Source organism: Zosterops lateralis (assembly GCF_965231275.1).
Source record: "Zosterops lateralis genome assembly, chromosome: 3".
NCBI classification, from domain to species: Eukaryota; Metazoa; Chordata; class Aves; order Passeriformes; family Zosteropidae; genus Zosterops; species Zosterops lateralis.
Genome location: NC_139764.1, coordinates 99915156 through 99933525, shown reverse-complemented (window position 1 = coordinate 99933525; position 18370 = coordinate 99915156). Strand labels below are relative to the sequence as shown.

Here is an 18370-nt window from a genome sequence, read left to right as displayed (position 1 = left end):
CCTCACTGGTGAACTGATGGGAGAGGCTTCTGCAGGTACTGCCTAAAAGTTCACATCTTCATCCCTTCATCCAAAGTAAAGAAAGGTTTATTACTTTTGCTGTAAAAAAAAAGTGAGATTATGCAACCCCTTAGTGTTTTCCTCTCTCACTAATGCTCAATTTTCTTGAATATTTGAAGTGACAGAATATAACCAGATTAGAGCAATTGGGTTTTTTAACACGTATGTGTAACATTCAGAAGGGTACTTTTCCCAGTTCAGCCTCTGCAGCAGGTGTGGGTCCTGTGCCTCCACCTGAAGGACTCCTGCTTTCCCTTCTCAGGGATTTCTGTAGCAGCAAGGCATGAAGGAGCTCTGGCCCTAAGATCTTTCCACACTGTCCTCTCATTCCTTCTTCTGTGCCAGACTTGAAACACCTTAATCTGGCAGTACAGAATTCAGATCTCTCTGATTTTTAACCTCAAGGCTCTGTATCAGGTGAACTGGGGGGAGAGATGAGATACTGGTTTAGGATAATCTGTCTTAGAAGTGTTTTCCTTTTAATTCCATTGTTGGAGATTTTAGTGATTACAGTTTGAGCCAAGGACTGTGCTTGTTTTGAATTCAAAGTACAATCATCCATTGAATTCTTGTGATAAATTTTATAGGCAAAATTTGAGCTAAATCTTTAAAAACATATTTTGCTTAAGCCAATAATCTTTTCAGTCTTAGTTGCTGTAAAAGGTGACAATCTTATTGTTGTTGACTCTTTTGTTCTTAAAAATACAGTGTTATAGATAAAGTTAATAATCAAAATTGTGTGAAAATCCTAGGAACAAGCTGAGGCATAGAATTAAATCCTGAACATCACAAGACAATAAATTCTCTTTAATTATTTGCATCAATCCTGGGCAATTAATCAGTAAATACTGCATTCCTTCTCTTATCTAAGCAGTTCATTCTCCTGATTTAGGCTGAGAACTTGTGTAAAACTCTAACTGGAACCAAGTCTGTTTTGTTAAAGCAGGAATATTGTTATTTATGTCTGGTTTTTAGCTGCTGTCATTCTTTACATCTTCTGTAGGGACTTGCATAACTATGTGATATTATTTGAGAAATTAGCTTAAGTTTTATGATTTCTACAACTAGAGTGCTAATACCATTAATAGGTGTGATTGAGTTTGCAAAACTTTATGTCAGTTTTATGTTCAAATTTCTATGAGTGGCAGAAGTGTCCCAGGTAACTCAGTGAATCCTTCCCTCAGAATACTCTCAGTGTCAAAATGAGTGTAGTCTCTTCAGAAGTGTTATAGCACTAAAATCCTTGAACATAGTAGTGAATGTTATTTTAGAACTATAATTTAACAACATCTCATCTCCATCAGTCTAAAAATAATTATTTGGAAAACTAAATTTAGATTTGATGTGACAAAGGGTATATTAACCAATGGAGGAACTGTATTCTGTGGTTTGAAAGAAAGCATTTTTTTCCTCTGATTTCTACCATTATGTTGAAAGCTGAGCAAAATTTGAAATTTTATTCTAATGAAAACTTCAGTATAAAAGAGTCTTGAAGTCTAAAATACACAACAGTTTTTGTGAAGTGAAACACACCTGTCCTTAAGGGGGTTTATTATGTCTATGTAATCTGGTCACAAAGTATGATGTGTTTGAATGGCTCTCAGGAGGCAATGATCCATCAGAAGGAAATGTAATTTAATGTTGAACTGAGAAAGTTGAAACAATTTTAGTTACTCCAGTATTAAGATAGTATAAATGAATGCATTGTCAACCTTGCCTGCTCTACATGTAGCTCTTTAGATCCTACCCTTACATAAATGGTTCAATTCTGTCTCCATGTATTCCTGTTCTCTATTTAAAAAAAGTTTATCAGCACTTGTGCATACAAGCAAGAATTGTTTAAAAACATTATGTTTCAGAGTTGTTTTGAGAAAATAGGTGCATTCAAGAATTAACATACTGTGAAAATATTTTATCCTTGTTTCATAAATACAGCAGAAGCATGTGTTAAAACAAGCACTTTGTGCAAACCTATGGAAATAATATACTTTGGTGAAATTAGGGAAATCCATTTCATTAGCTCTAGCACATCTTTAGTAACAGAAAGCCTTTGTTTTGGTGGCTTGTATGTTTTTCATATTCCATTATGCAAATGTGAGAATTCATCAGGTACTTTGCCTCATTCCTGCTACCCTCATTCCATACCTACTTCAGACAAATCTACATACCGTGCACAGTCTGTCAAAACCAGCAGCTTTTGCCCACAAAAACATCAGCTGGTTTTACTATTACTCACACGTCAGCCACATTGTGTTGGTTGTATCATGCACAAAGAGAATTCCCATCCCAGTGAGTTTGGAGTCTGAAAGTATCACGCCTGGTGCTCAGTTCACACAGAGCAATATAATCCCTTTGAAGCCAGTGAATTCTGTATTACACAAGCAAAGGGCTTGCTTATTGTTTCAAACAGGTGAAGTTTTTTTTTAAAAAAAAAAGCAAGACTAGGAACAGGAAAGCAGTGTTTTGTATCAAGCTCTGCTATAGTACAAGAAGAGACAAAGGACTGGTCAGAAAACAAAGAAAATAATCCTATTTAATAGAATAAAAAGCAAAGTCATACCCACAGGTAGTTCAGAGTTGTGTCAAGGTACATGTCTGCTTCTGATGTGAATTCTTCAGACACCGTTCTCCCCATTCCAACCCCCACACTGCAGTTTGGGCACTAATAAAAAAGCCTTCCTGTGCAATCATCCCAGTGATATCAGATGTCACTCCCCTGCAGTCCTAGATGACAGCCCAGTTCATTCACCCTGCATGTTTTTCATGTTGCTTGCGTGGGGTTGGGATCATGCTTTTTGCTTATCTACCTTTGTCCATGTCAGATGTTCTTTGTTCTGTGTAATTCTGCTTCCTCTGACGGATTCAGCCTGATATTTTTTCACTTTCTGTTTCATACTACTAAATTCTCTCTGCAGATATTGGCACAGCTTAGTGCAAACACCTCTTCTATTTGCACAATCTCTAAGATTTTTTATCATCAGTGGTTAGCTAGTTTCCCACAATCTTCTTTCTGTAGAGTAGATTTTAAATGTAGCACATCCACATTACAAAATTCTTCCTCCTCCTCTTCTTCATGTATTTCTGTACTAGCTTATGAGAAATTTAGGACAAAAATCATTGTACTGATACATTAAAATAATTCAAAATTTTGCCCAAATAATACATAACCTGATCCTTTAAGTATAATCTTACTGCAAGTATGTATTATCCTCCATTCTTTCAAAGTTACAGCACGAGTTCACATGGCCTGTTTTGATTATCCAGCAGCTGTTCCTGTAAATTTCAGAATCTCCTCTGAATGCAGATCTGAATGTTCCCTAAGTTTGGAATGAAAAGATCACATCTGTAGTATCATTTCACATGTGTTTAATTTTCGTATTTTATGCTGTCCTTTGTTAATTGGAGTTCTTTCCCTGTGTATTTTACTGGCATTTTGAATTCCCAAGTACCTTTCTCTCTGCAAAGCACAGATACTGAATTACATGTCCAAACCCAACCCCTGCCAACAGCAACCAACCCCATTCTCATTTCAGACTGCCTGTTTGGCTTATCTATCTGTCCAGTTTACGGTACACTGCTAATATCAAGCTCAGCATGAAGGTTAGGTCTTCAATTTGTTGAAGCTGACATACCTTCCTACATCTGCCAGACCCAACTGAGACACTGCCAGGCTCTGCCAACCAGCTCCCCCACTGACAAGCTACAAGCAAATCTCCACAGGCTCCTGGATCAGGAGGGTTCCTCTGGAAACCATAGAGAATATCCTACACTGTACTGTGTAGGTTGTTTGGAGCCCCCAGGGTGGGATTTACATGAGATAGCAGTGTAGCTATGCTGACATTACACTCCACCCTGGCTAACACATCTGTGAAGAGCTGGACAGTGGCTCCAATAGCTCAGGTAAGTGTTTGTAATTGCACAGCTCTGCTTGGTGCTGGGTAGAAATGCTGTGGACTTACCTCTGATTTCAGTCAAGTCAACCTCTAAATAGTCTGCCCTATCATCACTATAAGAGTAGGTCACTCTGAGGAATAGAGTCCGGAGTCTCTAAGACAATTATCATGTTGTTCCCTGGATCTGCCTTTTTTGCCTCCTCTGCCAGTCATTCAGCAGTGGCAGTTCTATCACTGGTGTGGGAAGTGCTGTTCTCCCCCTCTCATTCCTTCTCCTGAGTGGTTCTTCTGTCAATCCATGGCTGTGTCCCAGGACCACCACCTCACAGATGTGCTCTCTGCCTTCCAGGGGAGCAGCAGCAAGGATATCTGGGCATGCTTTCCCTGGCTTGGGACATGTCTTTCAAACTCCCCTTTGCCACAGTTTGTTCACTCAGTGCTTATTGCCCAGGTCAAATGCCAAATTTCCAAGTTTTTATGTTGTTTCCATCCTTATCCTGCTAGTACTGGCCACATATGAGGGCCACCAGTTTCACAGAGCCACCCAGCGTTTCACAAGAATAATAATACCACATTATGGTGGTGACATACAGTAACACAGTGTCCAAAGAGTGACACTTGGACACTCTGCACTGGGTACCAGAAAGTGGGCAAGAATTAACCACCCCTCATCCTGCTTTACCTAAGACCACTGGGCTTCAAGCTGGCCCTGCTCTAAGGCACTGGAGTTAAAAAACAAATTAACTATTGAATTCCTACATTTAGATTGCGTGTCCAGACATTTCGAATCCAGCCGGGATCTTTCATCAACGGAATCTGAAAGAAACAAAACATAATGAAAAATAATGTAGTTAATTAACCATACAGAGAAGTTAATATATACAGGCCTCAGGCATGATCCTTGAAGCCCAGCTTCAATGGATATCTCTCCTAAGGTTCCTTTATAAGCCACATGGCCTTTGTGTCATCCTCACTTTTTATCTGGACTGAGAAATGTTCTCAATTCTCTCTTTCCACCACCTCAGTTTTCAAGGGGTTTTGCAGAAGGATTTTGTCCTCTGCTAGTAGGATCTGTATCATTAGCTGGAGAGAACTTGGAAGCCAGCAAATTCTGTGAGCTCTGAAGAAGCATAGACCACAGTCTCTGTTTATACTTTTGCAGGATGGAGATGCCAAAAATCTTTTCATATGGCATCATCCCTAGATGTGTTCATGGTACAGGAAGACCTCTAGTACCCGGTAGGACAGGAAAAGCAATACTGAAGAGCAAGAACACACTTCAGCCCCTTTGAAGCAACCTGGTTCTCAGGGTCTGCATAGCAGAGGCATGAGTATATTCCATGAGTAATTCCACTGCAGACAAGCAGCACAGGAGCCACAGGAGCAGAGTGACTGCACTTCCAGAGACAGAGCCCACAATTGGTGACAATTACTGTGACAACTTCTTTATGAACGCACAGAAGTAGGAGTGAATGGTGATTTCATTTTTAAAGAAGCCAGAGTTGCAAGACATATTAATTAATACCCACTAAATAGGGTAAGCTTTCAGTGTTGCTGGAGATGAAGAGACACATATAAATACAAGGAAAAGTTATTGAAGAGAAATTCTGAACTGCATTTTATAATACTTCTTATTCCATAGTGAAATTTCATACTGAAAGGACTAACTCTATAAGATCAATAAATATGATGACGATGATGATGGTGATATAAACAAATAATTTAAAAGATTTCCCTTTCTTGCTTAGAAAAGTTATGGCCAGATTTGCTGGTGGTGTGTTCTCAAAATACCCATATTCCTTCATATTCAAATCTCAATATTTTTCAAACACAAATGCTCACTAGGAAAAAAGGAAAAACATTCTGCTCTCCATCATTATCAAGTTATATGACACTCGGAATATTCTGTGGAATTTTACTGAGAAAATACAAAAGGTATCAAATTATCCTTTTTCTGAACCTTCTCCCATTTGAAAAGACCAAGAAACCATTATAAAGAGGGAGCAGTCAGAAATAGCAAAAGAAGAACTACAGAAATAAATTCACCTAGTTCTGGTTGGTCCAGTTCGTAAGGGTTCCATTACTGTTAATTACACTGGTAATTACACCTATACACTCTGGTACATGTATAATTAGAATATCCTTTCATGTGGGAGATGTGACAAATAAGTTTGAGGTGGCACAATCAGAGGAAGACAGAGAAGTCTGGCACATAGGCCTTCTCTGCCCACAACAATATCTTGCACTTGGAACATTCCACTAAGGATTGCACCACAGTATTCAAACAGAGTTTACCAAGTCTCTCAACAACCTTATGGACCAGAAGATATTATAAATTCAATTTATCAAATTAAGTAATTGAAATACACCCTGATTAAATTACTTATTCTGCACTACTAAGGAATTCTAGCATCTGAATTAGGAACTCTCCCTACATCTCTTTCCACATGGCCCATTGTTTTAACAAGTCAACTATCTTTTCTATTCTCAGAAGCAGAATAAAAATACTGGCACTCTTACAGCAATAGTTAAATTATTAGAAATACTCTTGCAGGCTAAATTAATAATTGAAATACAGATGCATGTTGTATGCAAATGCTGAATTCAATATTATTCCATATTCTTGTTGCATGTGCCTGCTTGTGTTTAAGAGGTGTCATAGAGTAGTTTGGGTTGGAAAGAACCTGAAAGACCATCTGGTTCCAATCCCCCTGCCATGGGCAGGGACACCTTTAATGAGACTGATGTGCTCAAAGCCCCATCCAACCTGGCTTTGAACACTTCCAGGGATGAAGCATCCACAACTTCTCTGGACAACCTGTTCCAGTGCCTCACCACCCCCACAGTAAAGAATTTCTTCCTAATATCTAGTCTAAGCCTACCTTCTTTCTTACCCTTGTCCTACAAGCCCTCATAAAAAGTCCCTCTCCAGCTCTCTTGTTGCCTCTTTTGGTATTGGAAGGTGCCATAAGGTCTCCCCAGAGCCTTCTCCAAGCTGAACAACCCCAATTCTCTCAGAGGACAACCCCAATGCTCACAAAAGGCCTCAGCCCTTTGTGGCTTCCTCTGCACTTGCTCCAGCAGTTCCACATCTTTCCTGGGCTGAAGGCCCCAAATCTGAGTGCAGGACTTCACGTGAGGTCTCACGAGAGCAGAAAAGAGGAGCAGAATCATCTCCCTTGCCCTGCTGCCCATGCTGCTTTTGATGCAGCCCAGGACACAGTTGACTTTCAGGGCTGCAAGCATGTCAGGGCTGCAAGCATGTTTTTCTTTTTCTTTCTTCTGTAAAAATAAACAGAATTCCATGATCCAAAAAATAAATCTCAGAAACAACGTAATAGGAACTGCCACAGGAAAACAGTACGTTTCATTAGAAGAAAAGTCAACAGTGTGTTGAAACAGAGTTGGTAATTTTACAAAAGAGCTGCTGCCTGTGCATTCAGTTTCTCTGAAAAACAGTGATCAGACATTGTCCTGTGAAACATTCTTTGTGTACTTGTGCAACAACCACGCGACTCTCCAGGATTCCTGCCAACATTTTGAAAGTACAGTTAATGTTGCAGTTAAGTATTTGATCTTTTGAGTTGTCTAATCTCTGTTCCTGCTCACATTTGAAAAACAGCCCTAAGGAGCTTTCATTCAGACCTGAAATTAATGGAAAATTTAGTATTTAATGAATTATATTTTGTCCATTTTTGAGTGACTGTTGTAAATCAGCTGTCTGCCTTTCCTATTTAGTAGGCTTGGAAATGCAAACTGACACGAGCAAAAATTATTTTAAAGCAGACACAATGCATTAAATCTTTCCTTTACTGTGCCAGCCTCAGCAGGCTCCCAGCTGACCTTAGAGAAGAAGCTAATGTGGAGAAAAGATGACCTTGCACTTGAGCTAGTGAAATAGGACACAAGTGCTATGCCTGTACAAGACAACCAAAGCACAGGCAAAGCCACTGGGACACTCTGGCCTGTCCCCTGCTGCTGGAAAAACAGCACTGGGCATGGGTGCTGCCACAGCCAGCTGGCAGCTCCCAGCTTGGGAATGAGCACAGAGCATTTCTAACAGGCCTCTCAAGGAAGCCAACTGGTTCTGAGTGCTGATGGAGCTTAATAGCAGCAGGTGACTGGATTACAACAGGTAGTGTCAAAGCCAGAGAATAGGCACTGTCACTGTTTAGTTAACTACCATCAGTGTGGTCAAGAGATCTAGATCTCCTCTGGAGCTACCTGAGCTTTTTCCCTTCCAGGAGTCTGGGCATATCACAAGCATGATTGCACAGTTCTCCTGATGTCTAAAATATAAACAATATACTCCTAAACTGTCAGAGGAAATTCATTAATATTTTTAAGAAAACTTTAATTTGTGGTCCAAAGCAAATTTGCCCTTAGACCCCTAAGGAGAGTCTTTATGAGCCTATATTGCCCACTCTGTTAGTATTAAGTAAAACTGTACTTTTCCCAACTGAACATGGAGTGTTTAAGAATTAAGATATTTCTTTTAGCTGATAGAAGGTGAAGTAGAAGACTCAGAGATATGTGGCCTGATATCTGCAGAAGAATAATTAGTCTATATTTTATACTCTCCCTTAGAGGAAAAATATATCTTATATAAAAATATTGCAAGCAAAAAATAGCAGTAGTACTTACAATCCATGACCCCTTGGGAGAGATATGGAAAAGCAGTAAGCATGAAATGAAACAGGAAATATTTAGGCATTAGGAAAACTTTATAATAGTAGGAGCACCCAAGCTCTGGTATTGCCGGAAGAGGCTGAGATCTTTCAGAGCAAGCTGAACACGCATTTGACAGAAATGTTTTAATTATAGTTGAATTTGCCTCTAGGCATAGAGATGGACCAGATGATCTCTGAGTCTCTTCCAGCCTTCTATTCTATTAGTCTGTGATAAAGTGACATGGCAGAATGAGAGTCCATTTTCAGGAGTTCTTTCCTAACAAGGAAATCTCACAGTGGGAAAAAATTCAGAAACAGGTGATGAAAACCCTGTCACATGAAATGCTTTGAATTTAAAAAAAAAATAGTGCAGAAACAAGTTATAGGGAAGCACAGCAGAGTAGCCAAGGGATGGGCAGGGTGACCTAAGCAGCTCTTCTGTCTCAAACTTCTGACTCAGTCTCACAATATCACCTGACTGGTGTTTAGCTCATCACACTGATGCAACAGGTGTTGTAAACAAAGTTATTCATTCGTGAATTAGTGAAGTAATTTAAATCAGGTTCCTACTATAATCATGCCTCTAAACGTAGTTAAGTACACACTGAGTGTTTCATTTCTGCTAATGCCAGATAGAAACATGCTATTACTTCCCTTGAGGAGCATCTGATGCCCAGAGTTCTATTTTCCCTGTCATACGGGTGCCTAGTGCAAAGCAGCTGGTCTGTTCTTTCACAAAGAACCAGAGTAGGTGCCTTTTGTGAGGAGATGCTATCTCCACTACAGAGTAATTTTAAGCAACAAAGAGGAAGGAGGGCTACCTCCTTTCAAGGTAAGAATGCAATCCAAGTGCCACACAGCCACATTACCTTTCTAAGTGACCTAAAGTAAGAAAGCCATTTCCTAGCTTCTCAAATAAGTCAGGTTTGACTGACAACTTTAATTTTCCTGGAGAAGTTGTAACTAGTCAGACAAAGCTTGGGACATCAGTAAATGTTGTGGGAAAAAAATGTAGCTACCAAGAGTTCTGTCAGAAACTTCAGTAGTGAGATCCTAGTTAAATGGCCTGATGTTCTAACAAACAGAAAAAACCTTATCAATATTTACCTTCTATAAGAGAGCTGCCAAAATAAAACCACTGGTCGGTAGGAGGCAACATGGGAGCTGCTGCCCATGGAGATGACCACAGAACAGTTTAAGTACTTTGCAACATGGAAGTCAAAGTTTTATCATATGAAGCAGAGGAAGCAAAACAAGAAACCAGTTCTGTTTCATCACCTCCCTCAAACCTGGCCTGAAGTCAAAGGAGCCATTATGCTCAGGGCCCTGGTAGCTCCGGGGTCCCAAGGCATCACATGGAGACAGAGGAACAGGTGTAGGCTGGGAAGATCACAGCAGTTTGGAGTCTTATTGCTTGCCCAGCCCTCACAGCCTCTGTTTTCCTGGAGACAGCATGGGTGCCAGGGCAGCTCTTGCAGCATGAGCAGTGTTTTCCCTGTCCCTTCCTTGCTGAAAACATGGATACCTGCATTGTAATCATAAAATGGCTTGGGTTGGAAGGGACCTTAAAGACCATCTAGTTCTAACCCCCCACCACATGGGGAGGGAAGCCAACACTGCACCAGGTTGCTCAAATTCCCATCCAACCTGGCCTTTTGTGTTTCCAAGGATAGAGCATCCACAACTTCTCTGGTAACCTGTCTGTGCCAGTTTTTCATTCCTCACATTACAGATTTTTTTTTTCTAAAATATAATATAAATCTCTCCACTTCTAGTTTAAAATTGTTCCCTTTTATCTGATCACTGCCTGCTCATGTAAAAAGTTGTTCTCCCTCTTTTTTCATAGTCCATTTCAAGTACTGGAAAGCAAATCTAAGGTCTCCTCAGAACTTCCTCTTCTCCAGGCTCAATAATCTCAACTCTCTCAGCCTGTCTTCATAGGAGAGGTGTTCCAGCATTTTTGTGTCCCTCCTCTAGACTTGCTCCAACAGGTCCATATCTTTCCTGCACTGAGGACCCCAGATCTGGATGCAGCACTGCAGGCAGTGTTTTATCAGAGCTCCTTTTGATGGAGCCCAGGATATTTGGCTTTCTGTGCACATTCCCAGTTCCTGTCCAGCTCTTCATGCACCAGAAGCCCCAAGTCCTTTTTTGCAGGGCTGCTCTCAATGAATTCATCTCCCAGTGTGCTACATCGAGTTCCTAAATGATTTTGAAATCCAGATGTAAACTGAATGCTTTGTAATAATCCAGCCTACAAATTAAAAAAAAAAAAAAAAAAAAAAAAAAAAAAAAGTGAGCATATCCATGGCATTTCTGTCCTGGAGCCGCTGCCGCTGCAAACTGCAGCAGGGCTCAGGCATGGTGGTTTGCTCACCACACTTTGAAGTGAGCTTGAAACAAAGATAAAATTAAGGACTGAAGGTAAGGCACTATGAAGCTGCTCATTTAGCCAGAAACCTCACTGAGTACATCCCAGGACTGGGTTAACACAGGAGACTCTGGTCTTTGAAATACACCCTGAAAGATCCTAGTGCCAGGTCTGGATTTTTCCTGCTGAGCTCCTCCCTTTTCTTACCTCACCCTAGTCACTCACAGAGGGAATTTTCAGCTGTTTATCTAATATCTTGCAACACATGCGATAAGGGCTGTTTTGTCATCTCCCGCAGACCATTCAGCAGGGTGGAGTGTGTTTGGCTGCCACCACCATTGGCAGAGGTGGTGGCCCCACCGCCATAGGGGCACTTGCTTTTGTTTTATGTGTTAATGGCTGCAGTTAACACTGCACCTGGGAATGTTTCTCTTAGGAACCACCCCAGGCTACCAAAAGGTGTTTAATGAGGTGATGTATCCACATCACCTGATGTTCACCCCACCCTCCTCTTATGGCATCAGCCTTTACAGACCCAGAGGCCTCTCTGAGCAACTTCTCCATCAGCCCTGGATGAGACAGCTCCTACCCACAGTTTCCTCAGACCACAGAAGAGGGCAATACATGCCTTTTACCAGAAAAGGGTGAGAACGGCTGCTCCTCCTGACAGCCAGGGGCAGAAAGCTGGTGGGCAGTCAAGTTTCAGGACTGTAGTATTGACAGTGCCCATGTCCTTGCACCATTGGCTTAGGCTTGGTGAGGCTTTGGGTCATCCAGACCCTCATTGTTAAGTATAAGGCAAAGTAGTTCAGAGCTAGATCTGGCCCTATGTAGGATCTACAGCCATAAAGAATCTGTAAATTTGGGGTTTTCATGATACAGAGCAAACAAAACTGATCTGACCCACTGATGTTCAGTCTGAGACACAAGACATGTGCTCAGTCATGTAAACAGAGGACTCTCCAAAGAGAAAAAAAGGAAGGAACTATCAAGAAGTTCTTGATTTAGTTCAGAGGGATTCTGGTCAAACAGGTATGGCAGCAGAGCTGAACTGGCAACAGGCTTGTTTAAAAACTTGAGAAACTGGGTTTTTGCCACATGCTGGCTCCCCAGGCTCCCCAACAGTACAGAGCAAAGTTGCTACCACTGCTGTGCTGCACCTGCTCTTCAAATAATACCGAGCCCAGACTGTGTTTTTGTTTGCTAGCAAACTTTGCCATGGGTCACATACAAAAACCTTGTGCAAATACCTTATAGAAGCTTGTGGGGAGCCTTCAGAAAGGGAAATTTCCCTGATCCCATTTGTTTTCTGTGCAAATTTAGGTATAAATTTCAGGAGTGGGGTTAGGAAGATGACAGCAAAAAACTGGGTGCTGTACACTGAAAAGCTGCATGAGCCTTTCATGATATGACTTGAACCCTTTGTCCATTTGCCTATGGCAGCTGCCTCCATAGAAGCATAAAGGTCATGGCAAGTGGGAGGTAATGGCCACATCTGGGGCTGACCTCTAAAACCTAGCTGAGCTTTTTATTCTCTCTGTTTATTTACTTTGTTTGCTCGCAGACTTACTCAGAGGCCTTCCCGTTGGATATCATAGCTATTTTAGGCTGCCAGTGATGCCTCCTATCCCCTTGTCCATTGATTTGTGCAAAGCTCCCCACTGGAATGCAATTTATTCAAAGAATATCAGATTTTACCACAGAGGGAAGTTCCATCAAGTCAGTACTGATATGTAAGTACTTGCACATAAGTCACTGTCCAGAGTCATCAAGGGCTCCGACAGGGATGAGCACAACAGGCTTTAATGTATGGCTTCATGACAGGCTGGATAGAGTCATAACAAGCCTCCATTAAAGTGTGAGTGAATTTAAAAATACATGGATTTTTTCCACACTTTGTCCATCTAGGAAAAAAAATAAAAAGTAAGGTTGCTGTTCACTGAAACCCTCCAAGCATTCAAATCTTAAAGCCTCACATCCATGTTCCTAATAGCAGAAAAAAATATATTGTGTGTAGTTTTTATGGGGATTTGTTAAGGGATTTGCTAGCCACAGCTTTTTAGGGAGTAAGTTTATGTCATTTTGTGGAACATAGGTATATTTGTAATATGAAGAGCCCTTGTGTCCCAAGATCAGATTTCTGGAATGGAACAACAGAGGAGAAAAAACAATCCCACATCTGAGCGGGGTAGGTCAGGAAGTTTGGAAACTTCCATTGCAGCTGACACTACTGCAGGCTGTCTGTGCTCTGCTGCACAATCCAGCTAAACTCACTCTGCTTCTGTTTTTTTGATATAAAATAGAGAAACATGATCAACTCAGACCACTGTTATGGAAGTGAATTTCTCAATTTTCACAGTTTCTGACTTCATTGGGTCAGTACACAGGGCTCACATGTCGTAAAGACTGTGTGTATACAAAAGTAAACACATGTTCATAAATAGACTTTGGAAGCAGCTCCCTGCTGGCTCTTGTCCAGAAGGACAAAAAATAAGGACTAGGGGACTGTGTGTCTTCATTGCAAGTGATTTGTTTTTCTTGTTACTGCTACACATTGTTCAGGACTATTTCTAGGAAGAAGGCAGTCATAAAATCCAATCAATATATGCTGCAACATTGCTGACTAGAAGAAAAACAGCATGTGCAGAACAAGAGGAAGTCTTTGAATAAAATTCTTGGAAAGAAGTATCTCAGAATGCAGTGGGCCAGGAACATTTTTTCTGTGGTACATATTTAGTATTTGTTCTCACAGAGAGCTTTAAAAGTATTTAGAAATATTTTTAAAATGTTAATAATCCCTTGGTCTTAACTAGGCTTTAATTCATACTAAAATAACTGCATTAGCTTTGAAATTCTTTCACCATGTCACAGTATCAGACTTTTAGAAATTCCCTGCCTCTCCTCCTTTCTTCAGTATTTTGCTTAAACAAGGCTCTGTGTCCTGGCAGCCATCAGTCCCCTTGTTAAATGTCATATAGTTTTTCTCCAGGCAGGGCAGTGCTATGGTGAAGCTTTACAGATCCCTGGCTGTAGAGCATGAAGTTTATCATCAGTGGATGCTCCACAAAGGGCTGACTGACTCAAGAGTAGGGCAACCCCAAGTGTTTATTTTACACTCTTGAAGATGCCACTGCAGCTAGGCTGGTGGTGAAGCAGCACTGGATTGATAGAGAACAACCAGCTGCCCTCAGGAATGCTTTGGGACTGTGTTGTTTGCACTTACTTTTTAAGAACAAAAACGAGAGAAAGGTTACAAGATCTCCACCTCCAAACCTCCCCCAGCAGCCAAGGCCATCAGAGGTCCACCTGTGTCAGTGGAGAATCCCAAGCGCTGCTTCTGTTACCTACACCTGAATGATTTTCCCAGAAGTAAAATCAAGGGACCATGCAAAACTCCATTTTGTAAATAATCTTTTATTGACTACTTTGAACTTTAAAGGTACTCCTGACTTCGATGGATGAAGGATTGTTAACTGATCTGTGAGAAATTAACACCTCCTGATACTCTAGGCTGGCAGGATTCATTTTTTAAACAAACTTCACAGATTAAGTAGTCAGCAAAAAGAAAGATGGTGGCAAGAAATAATCTGTTCACTGTATCAGGCTCCTGCATATTTCCTTGTTTTCACTTCATTATCCAATGCCTGTAATGTAATTATTCCTGTGTGAAGGGATTCCTGCACAGGGCCAGCACATAGGTCCAGCTTATTTCACTTGAGGTGCCAACACAAGATTTTACCTTTTCAGAGCCTCTTTCACCAGGCCACAGTCTTCATTATATGGCATCCAGTTGAATGGAAAGATATCCTTTCTCTGGGCTGGATTGTTAGTGCTTTTGTTAGTGAGATAGCACCGGGTTTGGAGTCTCTATGGTATCCAATCTAAAGATATTTAGTGAAAGAATTATATTCAACCCAGATGTACCTGTCTGATTTTAAAATGAGAGAATAGTTCCTCTTAACTTCAAGGCCACCTTTTTAAAGTGGGATTAGATCCTGGGGCTGCCCCTTTTACCTTAAATATTCATAAGAAAGACGGTTACACCTGGATTCCCTTTCTAATTCACAGAGTGTTGCACCATTAGAATGTGATCCATTTAAGCTTCATTAGCATGGCATGACATTAGAGTGTTTAATTACAAACTTTTTTTTCTCTAAATGTACCTCTGACCTGTCTTGGAAGGATTATTTTCATAACTGCCTGCTATTCTTTTCCCATTAAAATTTCCATCCCTTTTCCCCACAGGATAGATTTGCTTTTGTATCTCACTTAGAGCATACAGCTACCATCAAAGTCAACTTCTCTTCAGCAAAGCTCTCATAGTCAATGGAAAAGTAAAAACAAGTGCAAATGCACACTGGAAATCAGTTTAGCACTCAAAAGATATTCCTTTGTTGCAGCATTAAATTATCACAGAGTTTATAAAGAAAGTATTGAATTATCCTAGAGTTCATAAAGAAAAAGAAGATGCATTAAGACCCACATTCTATATTGCTGTTTGTTGGCCTTCAGCAGTGCTTTGAAGCTTTAATTGGGATTCACTTTTTCACATGCTGTACAGGGACAAAATGAAAAGGTTGTGACAGGATACCTCTTTTGTGAAATCCTCATTAATTTAAGTGAAGTTTTCCCAAATCTTAGCATTCAAAAGTCTAGGCGGTCTTTCACTCTCTGAACTTGCCATTGACTTTATTACTATAATAAGGAACAAGTAATTGTTAATGTAGGCAACCTAGGATGAGCTGAAGGGTTTATTTGATGTGTATGGCAGGGTCAGGAACGTGCTGCACAGCTACTACAAGGCTAGCAAATAGTCAGGAGGTATGTCTGCTGGGGTAAGACAGATAGAGATAGTGCTAAAGGCAATCCTGCCTCCAATATATTGCAGCTGTATTAATTACCAAAGAGTGGGAACAGCCTTGCTCTCACAGCTGGGTGTGATAAGAGTGAGTTAGTTGGTAGAGAGTGGGTTGGAGTTTGCCGGCTGTGCTGTGAGGAGGAGGGGACAGGGGGTTGTTTGAGGGACTGAAAGGGTAAGGTATTGTAAGAGGGATAGACAGGGTTAGGTGGCTGTGCTGGGTACCAAACTGTGTGGAATTGCAGAAGGAAGAGAGAAAGAGCCAGAGCTGTGGGGAGCAGCCCATAGGATTGCTATACAGAAAAGGTATGCAAGACTTCTACATAATACGGTGTTGATACTTGAAGCCCTGTGAAATTTTAAATGAAGCACTTTGAGTGCAGCATCTGCCTCAAGTGTAACAGTCTGCTCCAGCCTGGTTTCAGGAATGCTTTTCTGAGGATTTACAAAGCAGAAAATAAACTACTGGTGTTGCCAAGCAATCAAGACCAGTGTTCAATAGCTGTGAACTGAGACAAGCTGGTTAAAGTGAGGAATTGCCTCTCCTATGGGTAAATGTTGTGCAGATTCCTAGTGAGTAGCATCTTCCCAAACCTTAGAGGAAGCCTAAGTAAGCTCACATTTCCCTCTATGGGGAGTAGAGAGATAGAGACAACTCCAAGGACTGAGTTACTCCAACAGCATTGATGCCTTTGGACTGTAGAAATAAATCCTTCAGTAGATTCAAACAAAACTTATCTTTCCACCGAAGTGAGGTAACAAACCTGCAGCATCCTATTTGTTCTTTTTTTTCCTCCAATGTGGGTGGAGATCAAATGAATCCACAGGAAAATGGGAGGTGGGAGCTCCAGGGAACCTGTGGGAACCCCTAGAGTGGCTGAGATTGAGGTTTCTTCCCCAGATGCCCTGTGTGGAAGGGCTAGACACTGATGCCCCTGGTGTTTGGCAGCCCTCCTCAGTGGAGGGCAAAGGCTCCTTCCAGCTCCTGCCAAAAGCTAAGGAAAAGCACTGCTGGGCTGGAAGCAGCCCAGCTCTTGCCTACAGCTTACATGGGAGCTGTGTGGGAGGGAGGGAAACCTTTTCCCCATCAGCTGGTGTCCCCATGCCCCTGGATCTGTCAACCCTCACCCTCCAACTCTGCTTCACTCTCACCGTTAACCCTCATCTGTTCCCAAACCTGGATCCATCCCCACAGGCTGTCCTGCTTTTCTTTCCTTTCCTGCTTACAGGCTACAAGTAACCTCCCCAGCCCAAGCAAAAACCAAATATCTGAATCCAGCAGTAAACATAGGCTTAATTCTCAGTCCAGAACATTTTCATAGTTCTGCATCCATTGCAGAAACTTCCTTCTCCTACCCAGCTGCCAAGAAAACTGAGGAAACTTGATCATTGCCACTCCTGCTGCAAAAACCTCCCACCCCTTAGGCATAGGCTGCCTGCAGGAAATTAGACACCTGCTTTGGTCTTCTTGCAGTCATGAAGTGTTGGTATAGTATGTCTGCCAAACCACTATTAATAAACCACCTTTTTGTCTGTCAGAGTTATGCCAAGATAAAATGCCATTCCTTCTACTATCCATCTTCTTTTTGTTTCACAGGTCCTGGCAGAGTTCTCTTTTCTGTACTGTTTCCTGATCTACTGAGATTTGTGCAGCACTTACCAAGGGAGGACGATAGAATTAGTGAATTAGTCAAATCAGTAAGAGTTAAAGGAAGCTTCTTGTTCTGTTATACCATTAAGGCCTGACTATCCACAACCTGCTATCCTAGGAGGGAAAAAAAGAGAGAAAGTGTATTAATTTTGAAGAAAACATGAACTTTCTATCATGGGTTGTATACACCCATGTTGTTGCTGTGGTCTGAGCCTATCTTCATGGGCTTGTCCTTTACAAATCTAATACAGCTACTTGAGGAAAGCAGGAGAGGAATTTGATGAAAAACAGGATTAATATCTTCATTAAAATTCTTTTCACTTGGTGTTATTTTTCGCATGGAAGGGGGGAAAGGTTTTATTGTGTTTTTATTCTGTTTATTAACTTCATTACCCTGCTCACACACAGCACAGCCTGATGGGTGTCACAATACATTGCAAAAGGTGTTATTAACATAATCCACTTTCAACAGATGGAGCAGCTGAGAAAGTTGCAGAGGGTTATTGAAACTCATCCAGCAGTGTGAGGGGAAAATAGCTTTGTCATCCTGTCTCAGGCCAGCACTGCTCTGACCAGGGCAAGAGCCACAGCTCATTTCTCAGTCTTAGCTGAGAGTCAAGTCTTCCTTGACTTATATTCAAATTTTGGCCTCTAGTACACAGAAAACATCAAATTTCCAGGAGAAGGGATTTAGGAGCACCCAAATGTTTCTTTACCAAAGGTCATGTCTGTAATTGCTTTAAGTTAGCTCACTTGCAATGACTGTTGCATTTCCACTGACCTTACAGAAGCACCAGGACTCACAGAGTGAATCCAATTTAGCTAAGGAAATAAAGATGAAGAGCATTTAAATACCCATTGAGAAAT

General features: G+C 41.2%; 1 protein-coding gene across 1 annotated transcript in view; it reads right to left on the bottom strand.

The window, feature by feature from the left end:
* Positions 1–18370, bottom strand: part of LPIN1 (lipin 1) — an 80430-nt gene that overhangs the window by 54564 nt on the left and 7496 nt on the right. Inside the window, exon 2 of the mRNA XM_083858490.1 lies at positions 4713–4769. Within this exon, the coding sequence (XP_083714616.1) occupies positions 4713–4769 (57 nt within the window). The remainder of the gene's footprint in view (positions 1–4712; positions 4770–18370) is intronic.